This window comes from Rhinolophus sinicus, chromosome 4 (assembly GCF_057876585.1).
Source record: "Rhinolophus sinicus isolate RSI-liver-muscle chromosome 4, RSI-T2T, whole genome shotgun sequence".
Lineage (NCBI taxonomy): Eukaryota > Metazoa > Chordata > Mammalia > Chiroptera > Rhinolophidae > Rhinolophus > Rhinolophus sinicus.
The window spans coordinates 62,987,547-63,001,079 of NC_142504.1; the positions used below are offsets into that span (position 1 = coordinate 62,987,547).

General features: G+C 44.4%; 1 protein-coding gene across 15 annotated transcripts in view; it reads right to left on the bottom strand.

The window, feature by feature from the left end:
• Nucleotides 1–13,533, bottom strand: part of LDLRAD4 (low density lipoprotein receptor class A domain containing 4) — a 612,879-nt gene that overhangs the window by 34,406 nt on the left and 564,940 nt on the right. For 14 of the 15 annotated variants that reach the window (XM_074340421.2, XM_074340417.2, XM_074340426.2 and 11 more), the window contains one exon: nt 3,913–4,067. In XM_074340421.2, coding sequence (XP_074196522.1) covers nt 3,913–4,067 — 155 coding nt within the window. Of the gene's footprint in view, nt 1–3,912; nt 4,068–13,173 lie in introns of all 15 variants that reach the window. The other variant, XM_019718707.3, reaches the window with a different exon arrangement.

Below are 13,533 nucleotides of genomic sequence, written 5' to 3' on the forward strand. Positions count from 1 at the left end.
TATGGTCTCACTGGCGGCACTATACTCTCACTGGAGGCTGTATCCACACTGTGGGGACAGAGCCCCAGAAAGTAGTTTACAGGCTCTCGGCCTCACGTGGAGGAGTGCTGGCTCGGGTAGTAGATGGCCGTCAGCTGTGGCTGATTGGCCGTCAGCTGTAGCCAGTTAGCCAATTAGCCGCTAATATAACTGCTGCGGCTACGGAGGAGAGAGAAGGAGAAGAGAGAAGAATGGGGGCTAGCAAGAAGATGGTGGCTGGGCTGGCAAGTGTGGATGGCGGTTTGCGGACAGTGTGGATCCAGCCTCCGGTGAGAGTATAGTGCCGCCAGAGAGAATATAGTGGTATGACTCCCCTACCTATGGCTCCGTGGGTGTTCCTTTTTGGCCTCACCATATCCTGCGTTCTTGTATGGGGAGCGGGAGCAGAGACCCCGCAGGCTTCCCCGCACGACAAATGGCGCAGCGAGCAGGGTCTCCCGCACGACACACACTGTCCGCAAACCGCCATCCACGCTTGCCAACCCAGCCGCCATCTTCTTGCTAGCCCCCATTCTTCTCTCCTCTCTTTTCCTCCCCTCCTAGCATAGCCACAGCAGTTATATTGTGGCCAATGGCTCACTGGTTACAGCTGACGGCCAACTAGCCACAGCTGATGGCCATCCAATCACAGTTGATGGCCATTTACTACCTGAGCCAGCACCTGTCTATGTGAGGCCGAGAGCCTGGAAACTACTTTCTGGGGCTCTGCCCCCACAGCTGGATTCACACGATGTGCGACCTGCTGTCCGCTTTTCTGCCAACCAACCGACTCCACTCGACTCGACTCACCAACCAGCGTAGCCACTGCAGTTATATCAGTGGCTAACTGGCTACAGCTGACGGCCAACTAGCCACAGCCGATAGCCATCTACTACCCGAGCCAGCACCTTTCCACGTGAGGCCGAGATCCTGGAAACTGCTCTCTGGGGCTCTGTCCCCACAGGGAGCCAAGAAGCCTGGTGGGGAAGCACATTACTGGGTAGGAGGAGAACTACATGTGAAAGTGTGGTTGCACCCAAGGTATAATCTAGATTTGTATCTGTGTGCAGGAGAGAAGTCAGGTTTCCTCCTCACCCTCTCTCTTTCCTTTTTGTATTATGAACTAGGCGAATGGTCCTAGTCATGAAATGGAGCTATGTAGTCTGGGCCTGAATTGTCTCCATCACTGTGTAAAAATACATCTTGGGTTTGTGAAATGTCGAATAGAGCCCATTGCTAAGCTGTGCAATATCCACATTCCTATTTATCGAGAAGGAAAATCCAAGCCTTGAGAAGCAACAGTATCTGTAACTGGTCTCTCAAAGAAAAGAAAAAAGAGCACACTAGTAGCAAAGGAATTAAACCCTATGTTGTGTGCAGCCTGTATCTCTACAACCCCCAGCTCAGAGCTAGGATTGAACTCTCAGGGGCAAAATTTTCAAATGTTTATTAACAAAATTAGGCACAGAAAGTGATAAAAATGTCCGCGGACACAATCACTAGCTATTGATTGTTTTCACTTGGCCGTGCAGCGTGTAGCCCTGAAGGAACCTCTGAGAGTCACTTAATTACTTTCTTGATTTCAAGAAAGGGAGGCCCTGCTGCCCAGCAGTCCCTGGAGGAGGGTGGACATAAGCAAACTGCTGCCCCTGAAGAGGGTCTTTCTAGAGACCCACTTCCAAATGAAATAGAAGACATAGTCCAAGTAAAAATGTACTTAAAGTTTTGTTTTTCTGCCTTTGCAAAATTGTCTTCCTGGCACCCCTCTTTGCTGGTAAGGGTGTGACTGTATATATACTCATCCCATCACCTGACTGGGCAGGGAGTACCCAGTCTGGGGTTGGAGAACAGCGAGTAGGTGCTAAGGCAACAATGGATGGGGACAGTGAAAGCAAGCATGGCCAGGTCTACATTGAGGTATGGCCGAAGGAGGCACCTCACCCATGCAAGGCAAGGCAAGTTAGGTGGAAGAAAGATGATCCCTGAAACAAATTTGAGAGGAAGATAGGGATGGATGGGGCCCAGGCACTGGGTAAGCAGTTTGAATTGTCCCGTTGCACTGACTCCAAGCAAACTTTGGGGCTTGGAGCAGAAAGTGTAAGATAGGGAACTTAGACAAATTCATGGCAGGTATTCCCTGGAAACTTGAGAGCTGCCTATTGATGATGACAACGAGTGGGGTAGCTTTACCTACTTCTCCTGAAGGCTGGGGGGTCGGCATTTATAATCCTTGCATTAAGGCTTAGGCAAAGCAATGATGACCGATCCTTTTATAGTTCTGACACTGCTGTGACAAGATTTCTCTCTGTCCTCTCTCTTTAAAACTCAGGAGAATTATGAGTATTTTGTGTTCAGCAGAATTAGTTCTGTCCTTCAGGTAACAGAGCTGTCCTTGTACAACAATAGGGAATCTACAGGCATCAGGATACCAGTGTTCAGGGAGTCAGGACCCTGCAGGTACTAGACTGCTAGGATAACAGAGGGCCCACAAGGAAACCATCATCGTATAATGAAAGCCATGTTAACAGGGCTGGAGGGGGCTTGTGGATCCAACTGGAGATGTGAGAAGACAAAGGAAGGCGAGAGCAGAGGATGAGAGAAAGCAAGAGGGAGAAAGGGGTTCTTTCTTAGGATTGATCCTGGTAGCCACATGGCATCCTGTCTCATCTCTGTGGGTTTAAAGGGTGGCACACAATAAAGTCATCCCTTCCCTCTCCTCTGCATGCCATGGATACAGAACACTCAGTAAACCTCAATTCCACCCATTGGGAGAGCAGAGCTTATGGCTTACTGCAGCCCCAATGAAGCATAACTCTGACCTCCTGAGAGGTCACAGGGGCTCTGGGCTCAGCTGCACCATACCCTCTAAAACAGCTGCACCCCCATACTCATGATGGTCTTCCTAAGCCAGTTACCACGCAGCCCTGGTCCTGACACTCTGAGGGGCTGAGTGTTGTGGGGTGGGGGATAGGATCCTGCCTCCTTTGCCCACCACCAAAGCCAAGAATTTATAAGTACCTAAACTCACGCTTCCCAAGTCTTTCACTGAAAGCCACCAGAATCAAAGATTGAAAACCAGCTCAGAGCAGAAAGTTCCAGTGGCTCTTGGTCGCCCAGGTACAGATCATGGAGCAGGTTAGCTGAATATCAGTGTTTTATTTTCTAAAGGAGGAGTGTGATTCAGAGCAAGAAGTAGCTAGAAACCTTAAAAAACCTGAAGAGCCTCACTATGGGTTGTTCTGTGAGTCCCCTACACAGCCCAACCTGCCGTGATGCACCTGAGGAGGCCCCCTGCTGTCCCATGCCCACTCTCCTAGCTCGACCACGCCCTTGGGTTGTGGAACCCCCTTGGCTTCTTACAAGCAGGTAGTGAGCACAGTGTGTTGTTGATCACTGGAACACCTGCCAGACCACATTTAAGAATAGGTCTCTACATAAGAGCAAGGATAGATCTCACAAGTGTAATGTGAGTGAAAGAAGGCAGGCATCAAAGAGCACCAAAGAGCAACAACTGATTCTATTGTTACAAAGTTCAAAAGCAGGTGAAACTAGTCTGTGCTGATAGCCATCCGGGCAGTGGTGACCTTGTGTGGGGCATACTTGGAAGTGGGGCCTGAGTGTGTTTCTGGGGGCTGGTCATGTCTTTTTCCTGATTGGGTGCTGGTTACACAGGTGTGTTCAGTTTGTGAGAATTCACTGAGCTGAACACTCACTATGCATATGCTTTACCATAAGTATATTAACCTTCAATAGAGAGTTTTCAATACCTCTGAACTGCAGTGGGCTGAGACAAGAGCCTGTTCTGTTTCATTGCCCTCACGGACACCCAGTCACACTTTTAGAGCCCGGGACAGAGGCCTGGGCAGCACCGGAAGGGCCCAGGCTCACACTTACCGCCTGTAGCCTGTCGTCTTGCCTCCTGCTATGACTCGGGCGGTTGATGAAAGATCGCGTGGACACTTTGTAGTGATTCAGCAGGCAGACGATGACCATGACCATCACCGTAACCACCACAATGATGATGAGGATCTGGGCAAATTCCAACTCCGCTGCATTGAAAGTGGAAACTGTGTTAACCACATGCCCCTTTGCATCATCACCCACTCAGTTCTCCAGATCCCATTTTCTCGAGGCACTCTGATCATGACAACCACCACACATTGAAGGCCTCATGCATGAATCTGGTCCTCACAAAGACCTCATGAAAGAGGACCTATTTTTCCACAGACCTGCTGCCCAAGGCCACGGCCAGACTTTGACATTCTAATAACATTTAAATGAAGGGAGACCCATTTTGGGGGCTCTCTTTTCAACAGATTTCTAGTGTTTGGTCTAACCTTGGTGCTCAGACACACCATGACTTTGCAATTTTATAATGAGAAGGGCCTTAGGAAAATGTATTCCATTGGCCCTGCAAAACCTCTAGAGCTGCTGTGCTGTAATTGACCAGCCCATGAAACTCAAAGACCAGACCAGTGTGCATGCCACAGGCTGGGTGCCGCATGGCCTACCCCTTCCCATTGGGCAGGCAGGTCCTTGAGGGCCATCTCTTGGGGTATGAAAAGCTTTTCTTCCCCTATACTCCATTCTTGCCAGATGATATCCTTCTTCCGTGCCACCCCAAGGAGAGTTAAGAAAATCTTTCAAAACCGAAGCTGTTTCTCCCAGTGTAATCACTCTGGAAAAGTTAAACTCATCTTTATGGTTGAGTCAAGTTTTCCAAAACACATCTATACAGGATCCACATTGTACACCGAAGGGAAAATACATGTTGATATAAAGCTCAACCTCCTATCCTCAAAGGCTCTGCCCTTGGAAGTAATTTAGAAAACACATCTCCCCTGTCTCCAACCCTGTGGGCACCATATTTCATGAGCAGTCGGGTCACCACTGGTTTTCTGACACCATCATTACAAGAGATTTTCAAATTCCACTAACACATGCTTCACACACGAGTACAGTGCCATGGAGCTACTTCTAGAATAACAGCACATTGAGCTGGCAATTAGAGAAGGAGGTTATTGAAGCACTTCAGTTTTGCAGGGAGGAAGCAGAGGCTCAGTCCTCAAGGTTAGCCCTGGAACCCAGACTTTCTGTTTTCTGGCTTCTAGCTCATGGCTCTGCTGAGTGTTGCCTGTCTGATTTCCTCTGAGTCTCCCCACACACTAAAAAGGAAGTGACTGTCTGTGTGGGGCCTTAATTTAAAGAATGAGAGGCTCAGGAAAAGGTGAGGAAGACAAGGCACATCTTTGGTGTGAGGTGGGGAGGTGTGGGGTACAATGAAGGGCAAGAGAAAGAGGGGTGAGCTCTGTCAATTGCACTAGTGCCTTGAACTTGCAACACATACATGCATGAACACTCACACACACATATAAATGTGCACACAGACACACACATGAATGCGTGCATGCACACATGGGCTCACACTTGGGATGATGTAAAAGGGGACTGGGTAGCACCATTCCCCCCAATATCTGCAGCTGTGTGCCTCCACCATCCACACCCTGGGAACAGAGAAGCAGGGGATGGGATGAGGGTAGATGGAGAGTCTTCCTGAACTCTACCATATCCTGTCCTGTGCCACTGTTTTCCACTCCTGCCCTCGGCCCCCACATACCCAAGGGACAATGATTTACATAATGCCTTCTGGACTGAGCTAGACTGCACTTGACACTGGGCCTATAGTGGGGCTACCTAGAGGTGCGTGTTGGAGAGCGGAGCTGGTTGTGAGGAAACTGAAATGCTGAGCCCCATGTGGTGAGCAGTTGAAGCCAGGTAGCTTTGCCGGGTGCACTCAGCTGGCAGTAAAAGGGCAGATCCCAGTGGGCACAGCTGACTGAGGAGGCTGAGGAGGCAATGCTCCAATCAGCTCTAGAAGCTGGTGATCAGCAAGACCCAGGTGCTGGGATCTCCACCCCACTCCTCATAGCGTCTTTGCTCTGGGCACCCCTGAGGTCTAATGGCTGATTGGCAAGGCCTCCAGAGGGTCTGTGTACCCAGTTCAGCCCTACGGGCTTGAGCACCTACTTACTGTGGGGAGGAAGCCCCCAGGGAGCCACCAAATTTCTGCATACCCAAACCCCTCCCAGGGATTATCAGAAATCTTCACGATGCGAGCCTCCTGGAAAAAACAAATTGGTCCCAATCAGAGGGAATAGGATAAGGACCTTTACATTTGGGGTACAGATATAGATGTGACCTCATTTATCCTCATAGGCTGTGGGATGTGTGGCATGCTTGTTAATCCAGAAACACTGTCTTCATGACTCTGCTTTTTCATGTCACCTCTCTATGCCCATGTCTTTTGGTGCCCATGTCACATGGTGCCTGTGTGAGGCCTCCCTGGCCATGCGGCTGGATCCCTTATTTCATCACTTATGACACAAGATGTGACTGTATTGTTTCAGTCTGTCTCTCATATGAAACTATGTTCAGGAACCTACTTCTATTTATTTTGTATTTTTGGTGTCAGGCATGGGGTGGTGCCTTGCAGGTAGTAGTTAAGCAACTTCATCACTAGGGGGCGAATCAATGAATGACTCTGGAACACATACACCAAGGCAAAGAGAGGGTTCTGGGACTCATGGCTCCCCCTGCACATGTGTGCTCCCTGTGAGGACAGCTACTACTGACAGCACTGAGGCCTACATTGGCCAAAGAGCACAAGTTGTGCAGCACAGTGGATCTGTGAGGATCTGTGCAGAGCAGCGAGCTACCAACGCAAGGACTATCGGCCCAGTGATGAGCAATTACTGACCCAAGCAGGGAGTTAATTCTGCTTAGGTCAAAGGTAGCTAGTGAAGCATGAAGACTGAACACAAAATAATGTCTTGTTTTACCAACCTTTATTTTTATTTTGTGGATGAACAGTAGAGTGTTCATATGCGTAAACTGGCTTTCAAGTTAAATCACACCCTGGAATTGACAAATGTTTTTGTTTCTCAAGAAAATTTCCTTGCTTTATGGCCATGAAAAGAGAGAAAAGTGATGATTACAGTGAGGGTTCCTCCACAAAGTCTTCATGAGTTAATTCTTTATTTGGAGAATGTTTTTCTAGGTCATCTTTTCCTGAATATGGAAAGCTATGCAGATAACCATTTATAGCAAAGTAATTCAATTATGTTTCCATAATTCTATGGACATATTTGGGTATATTTGTGTTCCATCTGAAAAGGATTTTTATTATAAAAATGAAGACCTTTAAAATTTAAACAGTATAGAAGAAAATAGTGTATAATATAAAAGTTCCCCTTTATGGGCCTGCAGCATTCTCGGAACCCCCATCCAACCCCATGCCATCCTAGGGTGGGGAGCACAGTTCACCCATTGTGTGTATTTGTGCATTTGCCTATTAAATAAGGGCTTTTTTCTTTTTAATGAATGGAATCACTGTACAACTATATTGTTCTGGTTTTTTTTACTTAATATATCACAGGCATCTTTAAACAGGAATACATATATATACATATATATATATATATATATATATATATATATATATATATATATAATACATATATACATATATATACCATGTTTCTCAGAAAATAAGACCTAGCTGGACCATCAGCTCTAATGCATCTTTTGGAGGAAAAATTAATATAAGACCCAGTCTTATTTTAATATAAGACCGGGTCTTATATAACATAATATATAAGACCGGGTCTAATATAATATAATACTGGGTCTTATATTAATTTTTGCTCCAAAAGACACATTGGAGCTGATGGTGTGACTAGGTCTTACTTTCGGGGAAATACAGTATAAATTATATATATGTAATATATATAAGCTCTCAAGTGCTTTGGTCTCAGGACCCCTTTATACTTTTAAAAGTTACTGATATTACCCCCAAAGAGCTTTGTTTGTGCAATGACATCCATCAATATTTACCATACTTGAAATTAAAACTGAAAATTTTAAATATTCACTAAAAATAAACTCATTGTATGTTAATACATGTAACACTTAATAAAAGTAATTGTATTTTTGAAAACAAAAAAATTTGTAATATATATACTAACCTCACTCTTTATGGTGGCTATCTATTCCAGATATGCTAGAACTGACATTCACCAAGTGATGGTTGTTTAGGCGATTTTTCCTTTTTTCCATTATAACCAAATATTGTGTGTGTTTACGTCTGTGTGTGAGTGTCAATGTGTGTGTTGACCCACATTTGTAACTATCCATATAGGAAATATTCCTAAAATTGAAATTTCTGGGTCAAGGACATATCCTTTTAAATGCTGATGGCTACTAAGACCCTGCCTTATGACAACGCTCTTTGTCAGGGAGAGGGCATGCTCCCCCACACCTTCATTAACACTGGACGCTCACCCTTCCCAGGTGTACTAATCTCATGGGCAAAAATATATATCTTGTTTTAATCTGTATTTCCCCAACTACTAGTAAGTTCAGATCTTTTCCTATGGTTATTGGTAATTTGTATTTTTCTTTTTCATAATTATATCAGTTTATTTGTAGTTTTCTCATTTCTTTCTTTTTCATTTATTTGTAAGCAGTCTTGACATATCATGGCTATAAATCTTTGTCTGCTACATGTGTTGCAAATATTTTCTTTTAATCTTTACTTCTTTAAACTTTGCTTGAGTTTCTCTATAGAAAATATAATTCTTTTATGTTATTAAAGACTGTCTTTTTCGTTTATGGCTTCTAAGCTTCCTGTTTGATTAGAAAGGTCTTCTCCAATAGTCTAAAAATATTTCTTCTAATATTTTTGTAGTTTGTGTTTTTATGTTTAGATCTTTATTCACTCTGGATTTGATTTGTTTTGGTCTGAGACAGCAAATAAAACATTTTATATTGTTTGAAAGGCATGAATCTTCTGATCTAATATCATATTAAAAAAATTCACTGCAAGCAAGGGTACGAAAAATCTCAGTTGTGGGAAACAGTGTATAGAATCCCCACCATCTTTCTTCTATAGGGGGCTACTTGCTCGTAGGCTGCACTCACCAGATGCCACACCTCCTGTGCCCTGCCCTGCCCCTGCTGAGGTGTTGGCACTTGGAAGGCCCACCCCAGCCCTCAACATGTCCAAACTTGCTGCACTTCCTTCCTTGGCTCCACCCTCTGGGTCTGCTTAGACTAGCAGCTCTCAAGGGCTTTGGTCTCAGGACCCCTCTATACTTTTAAAAGTTACTGATATTACCCCCAAAGAGCTTTGTTTGTGCAATGACATCCATCAATATTTACCATACTTGAAATTAAAACTGAAAATTTTAAATATTCATTAAAAATAAACTCATTGTATGTTAATACATGTAACACTTAATAAAAGTAATTGTATTTTTGAAAACAAAAAAATTTAGTGATAAGAGTGGTTTTTCTTTATACTTCTGCACATCCTTTAATATCTGTCTTAACAGAAGAGAGCTGGATTCTCCTCTCTGCTTTACCTTCAATCTGTTGTCACATGTTGCTTTGGTTGAGGTATATGAAGAAGAGCTGGTCTCAATGACTACCTTTGAGGGTCTTGGGGACCCCAACGATCTTTGGCCATACTTGGAGAACTGGTGGTCTAGACCAACTGACAGCAGGTGCTCTAGTACAAACAGTAACAGTCCCTGGATTTCTTGAGGACATTCCAGATGCCAGGATTTGAGATGTTGGAGTCACTCCAAGGCTGTTGTCCTGAGTTTTCATGCATGCGTACGGCCACAGAAAGTGCGTCTATGGCATACAGGACACATGGTGACTCTAGGGGTTCATGGTTATTCGTAATTTAGAACTTGCCTGGGGTAGGGCAAGGGAACAGGCTGGCTGGAACCGGGTCCCCAGGGGTCCACTCACTGAGGCAAGCAACCAAGCAGTGAAGCCCAGCTGACCACCCTGGGTGACAAGCCCAATCAGAGCCTGAGCTACTACAGTCCTTGGGACAGCACGAGAGGCAGCTCTTCCTGCAGGGACTGGCCCAGGTTCCAGAGGCCACTGTCCTAACAACCAAGCCCTAATCAGGCACAGGAGCAACAGCAAGTGAAGCAGCAGCAATTTGGACCCTGGCTGCATGTCAGAGTCACCTCTGGTGCTTCTTGAAGTCCCCAACATCAGGGACCCATTAGATACTGTGGAGCTCCTGGGCACGGAGCCCTAGGAGAGCCGTGCAGCCCCCAGTCAAATGTGCAGCAGACCTTTGCTTTGAACTCTAGGCAAAACTACTCAATGAAAACAAACTGCTTTCTGGAACACCAACAACTGGAAAATACGAAGCCTTTACTTTCTTTGGTGCAACAAATACTCCCTCAAGAGAGGTCCAGAGGATTTTCAGAATGAAAATTTGAGTAAACAGGGAAGATTCTAGGAAACAAGCATGATGACTTCCGGACTCCAGAGTCCTGTGCTACCGATAACCACTTCCTTCAAGACCATATTTGAGCTCACGAGGGTGTATGTGAGCAACCCCCATACCTGTCCTCCCACACTCTCTTTAAACAGGAAAATTCTACTGAAAAATATGCATCGTAAACGGTAAATTAAGTAAAGACCACACCACCACAGGATATGAGCAGGCTGGATGATAAATCCAGAAGGGTAGATGAGGAGGGGATTGTAGACCCCCAAACCCAGCTGCCCGCCCCTCCCCCTCCTCTCTCTCCATACATTTTGTAATAACTGTGATAGGTGATCCCTTGCCTCTTCCGTTGCCATTCCTGAACCCTTCCCCAAAGCCCCCCACCTATGCACGGAAACTGCTTAGAGGCAGTCAGGGCCCCCAAAGTGTTTTGCCAGCCCCCAATGAGACTCTGTTGCCAATAGCCTGATTTTACTTACATCTTCTCAAGAAAATAACTTTCATAGGACAATTGAAGAAATTCTATATTAAACAAGAAACCAAACACCCCTCGATTACCACTTCTGAATGTGTCAGATGAAATTCAGCATACCTGTTCTCCAAAGTGCCCAGTTTCAAGATTTCTGTGTTCCAGATCTCTACAGATGTTTTCAGGACTTCTGGGGACTTCACTTAGCAATTCCCTGTACTGCACAGTCAGGTATCAGGCAGGCCAAGCACTCTCCAATTCCTAATGAAACTACCATCCCTTCAAGGTAGCAGGTCCTGGTCATATGTTTCCCCACACAGGTGCACACACATACACACTCTCCCACATTACACCTCATTCATTTCTCTTCAATGTACTCCAAGCTTGGGAGGCCCAGCGTTCAAGGGCTGCACATAGGGCAACAAGGTACAGTAGGGCCTGTTAACCACGCGACAGGGAACTCTTTTGACAGGGCCTGAAGAGGCATAGTCATCAGACAGGTACACGCATTCTACTGCTCTTGAGAATCCAGGTATCACCTAACCCTGTGGAATAGCAGTCTGTGCATAAAAGTAAGGCAGATGCCAGCTGAGGCCTGGCACTGCACTTGGGCCTTGCTGTCCCTCCCTGCCCCTGGTCTGCTCATGTCGGGCTCTACAAGATGCTGTCTGTTTTTATGTTGTAGGGGAGAGGTAATGTGCAATGATGCATAGAACTTAGGGTACACAGAAAGAAAAATGTCTGCCGGTGGTTTGGGTTTCAGGAGATGGGATGGAAAGGGGGGGCTAAGAGGAGAATGAATTCTGGAAGAACTATTAAAACACACTTTTAAAAAAATAATAAAACCTATAGGAATGGTAGAGTTCTGAGAAAATAATGGATACATTAGGGTTTCCAAAATTTCACATACCCAATAGGGATTCTGAACACAGCCCACTGCTCAGTTTTCCTTGATTCCACTAGCTACTGACATAAACAAAAGAATGCCAAAAAGCAAGCCACGCAAGGAGAGAATTTTAGGCCAAAGTCAAATTTTCACACTCTCCCTCTTCTCATGGGGCTGTAGTTCATGATGTTATAATGGATGAGTCAGTGTAATCCAAACACCAGAAATTTTATAATAAATCTAGTTTGAAATTATAGGAAGGCATCATAGCACCTTATTTTATTACTGTAAAACAGTGACAGTTATGACAGTGATGATGGCATCTCTGTAGTTTTATAAAAACATCTCCAAGAAATTCTAAGTTGTGTAGTGGAGAATTACCGTATTTTGCTGTCTATAATGTGCACCCACGTTTTTGGCCCAAACTTTCGGTGGAAAAACTCTTTTATTTTAATTTTTTAATTCAAATTTTTATTTGTTTCATTTAGGTACTTGTTTTTTGTATTATAAAGGAATTTTAGCATTTATTTTTTTAACATATTATGGTACAAGAGATTTTATGTAACAAATAATTACAAAACACAAGAACAGATACAAGGTACAAGAAATTTTATGCACTGGTAACAAATTTATGATATTTATGCATCACAGAAGGCCAAGAACTCTTCGTCTTTGCAAATTTGTCATAATTTCAACAAAACAGATTATCCTATTCCAGGGTATTATTTTGCATATGGATATCATTATTGATTTCTAGAGTTACACTTTTAACTTATAAGCATAACTAAAAGAATTAAAAACATTTATATAGATACAGAATTAGTACTACCCATGTATAACGCGCATCCTTATTTTTCCCTCACAAATTTGGGCAAAAATGTGTGCATTATACATGGAAAAATATGGTAATTACAGAAACAGAAGAAAATGTGTGAGATTTTTGTTGGTCTGGTCGCTGGTTCAATGAAGAGCTGAACTGACTCATACTAGAAGCATGAGTGTCTGTACTATTTTTAAAAATCTCTGGGGAAGTGTGGTTCTACCACCTTAGGTTCCTAATATAATACTCATTTCTATTTGTGGTATAGTTAACACCATCTTCTATTTGGTCTTTCCTCCATTAATATAAATAACACCCTTCACAGAAGTCCTATTTTCTAAATATTTAATTATTTTTAAGCTCCAGATATGTAATTTATGCCCTTTCTGACCCTATAATGGGAGTTGGGGGAGGTTTTGAGCCTTTCATTAGCCCCCTCCTTTCACCAGGCCAACTAAACACCTTGGCAACATTCAGAACAGTTGCCATACAGAATACTATGGCATCACTGAAAGGGCTGAATGCTTCTACAAATCCCTGCACACCATGCTGGATGGTTCTTCTTCCATCCTAACCAATGGCAGCACCTCCACCTTACTCCCTCAAGTGCTAGAATTTACTAGGAAAACAAAGACCATGGCTAGCTGCCATGGTTACTAGCTTACCCTCCAGGCAGCCCTCTCTCCCAGAGAGCTCTCCTAGATCTCCATCGTGGTTCAGGCATGGTGAATGTGTGTCTGCATTTCCTTCTTCTCCGTCCTCCTGAGCAAGGATGGGTGTGGTGAGATGATAGCCTCAGGGGTCTTACTCTTTATTTATGTCTCTGTGACACTTTCAAAGTGCTAAATGTTCCTAAAGGCTGGTATATTATTTCTCAAATCCTACAAAGACTGGTTGGTGGGGGCAAGAAGATGGGTGGGGGCAGGAGTTGGAATCTACACAGCCTATAATTGCCTCAAGTTTGTGAACTGCTAGTATAAAAATACTCTTGCAGACTTCAATGGTTGAATGAAAATTCACACTCA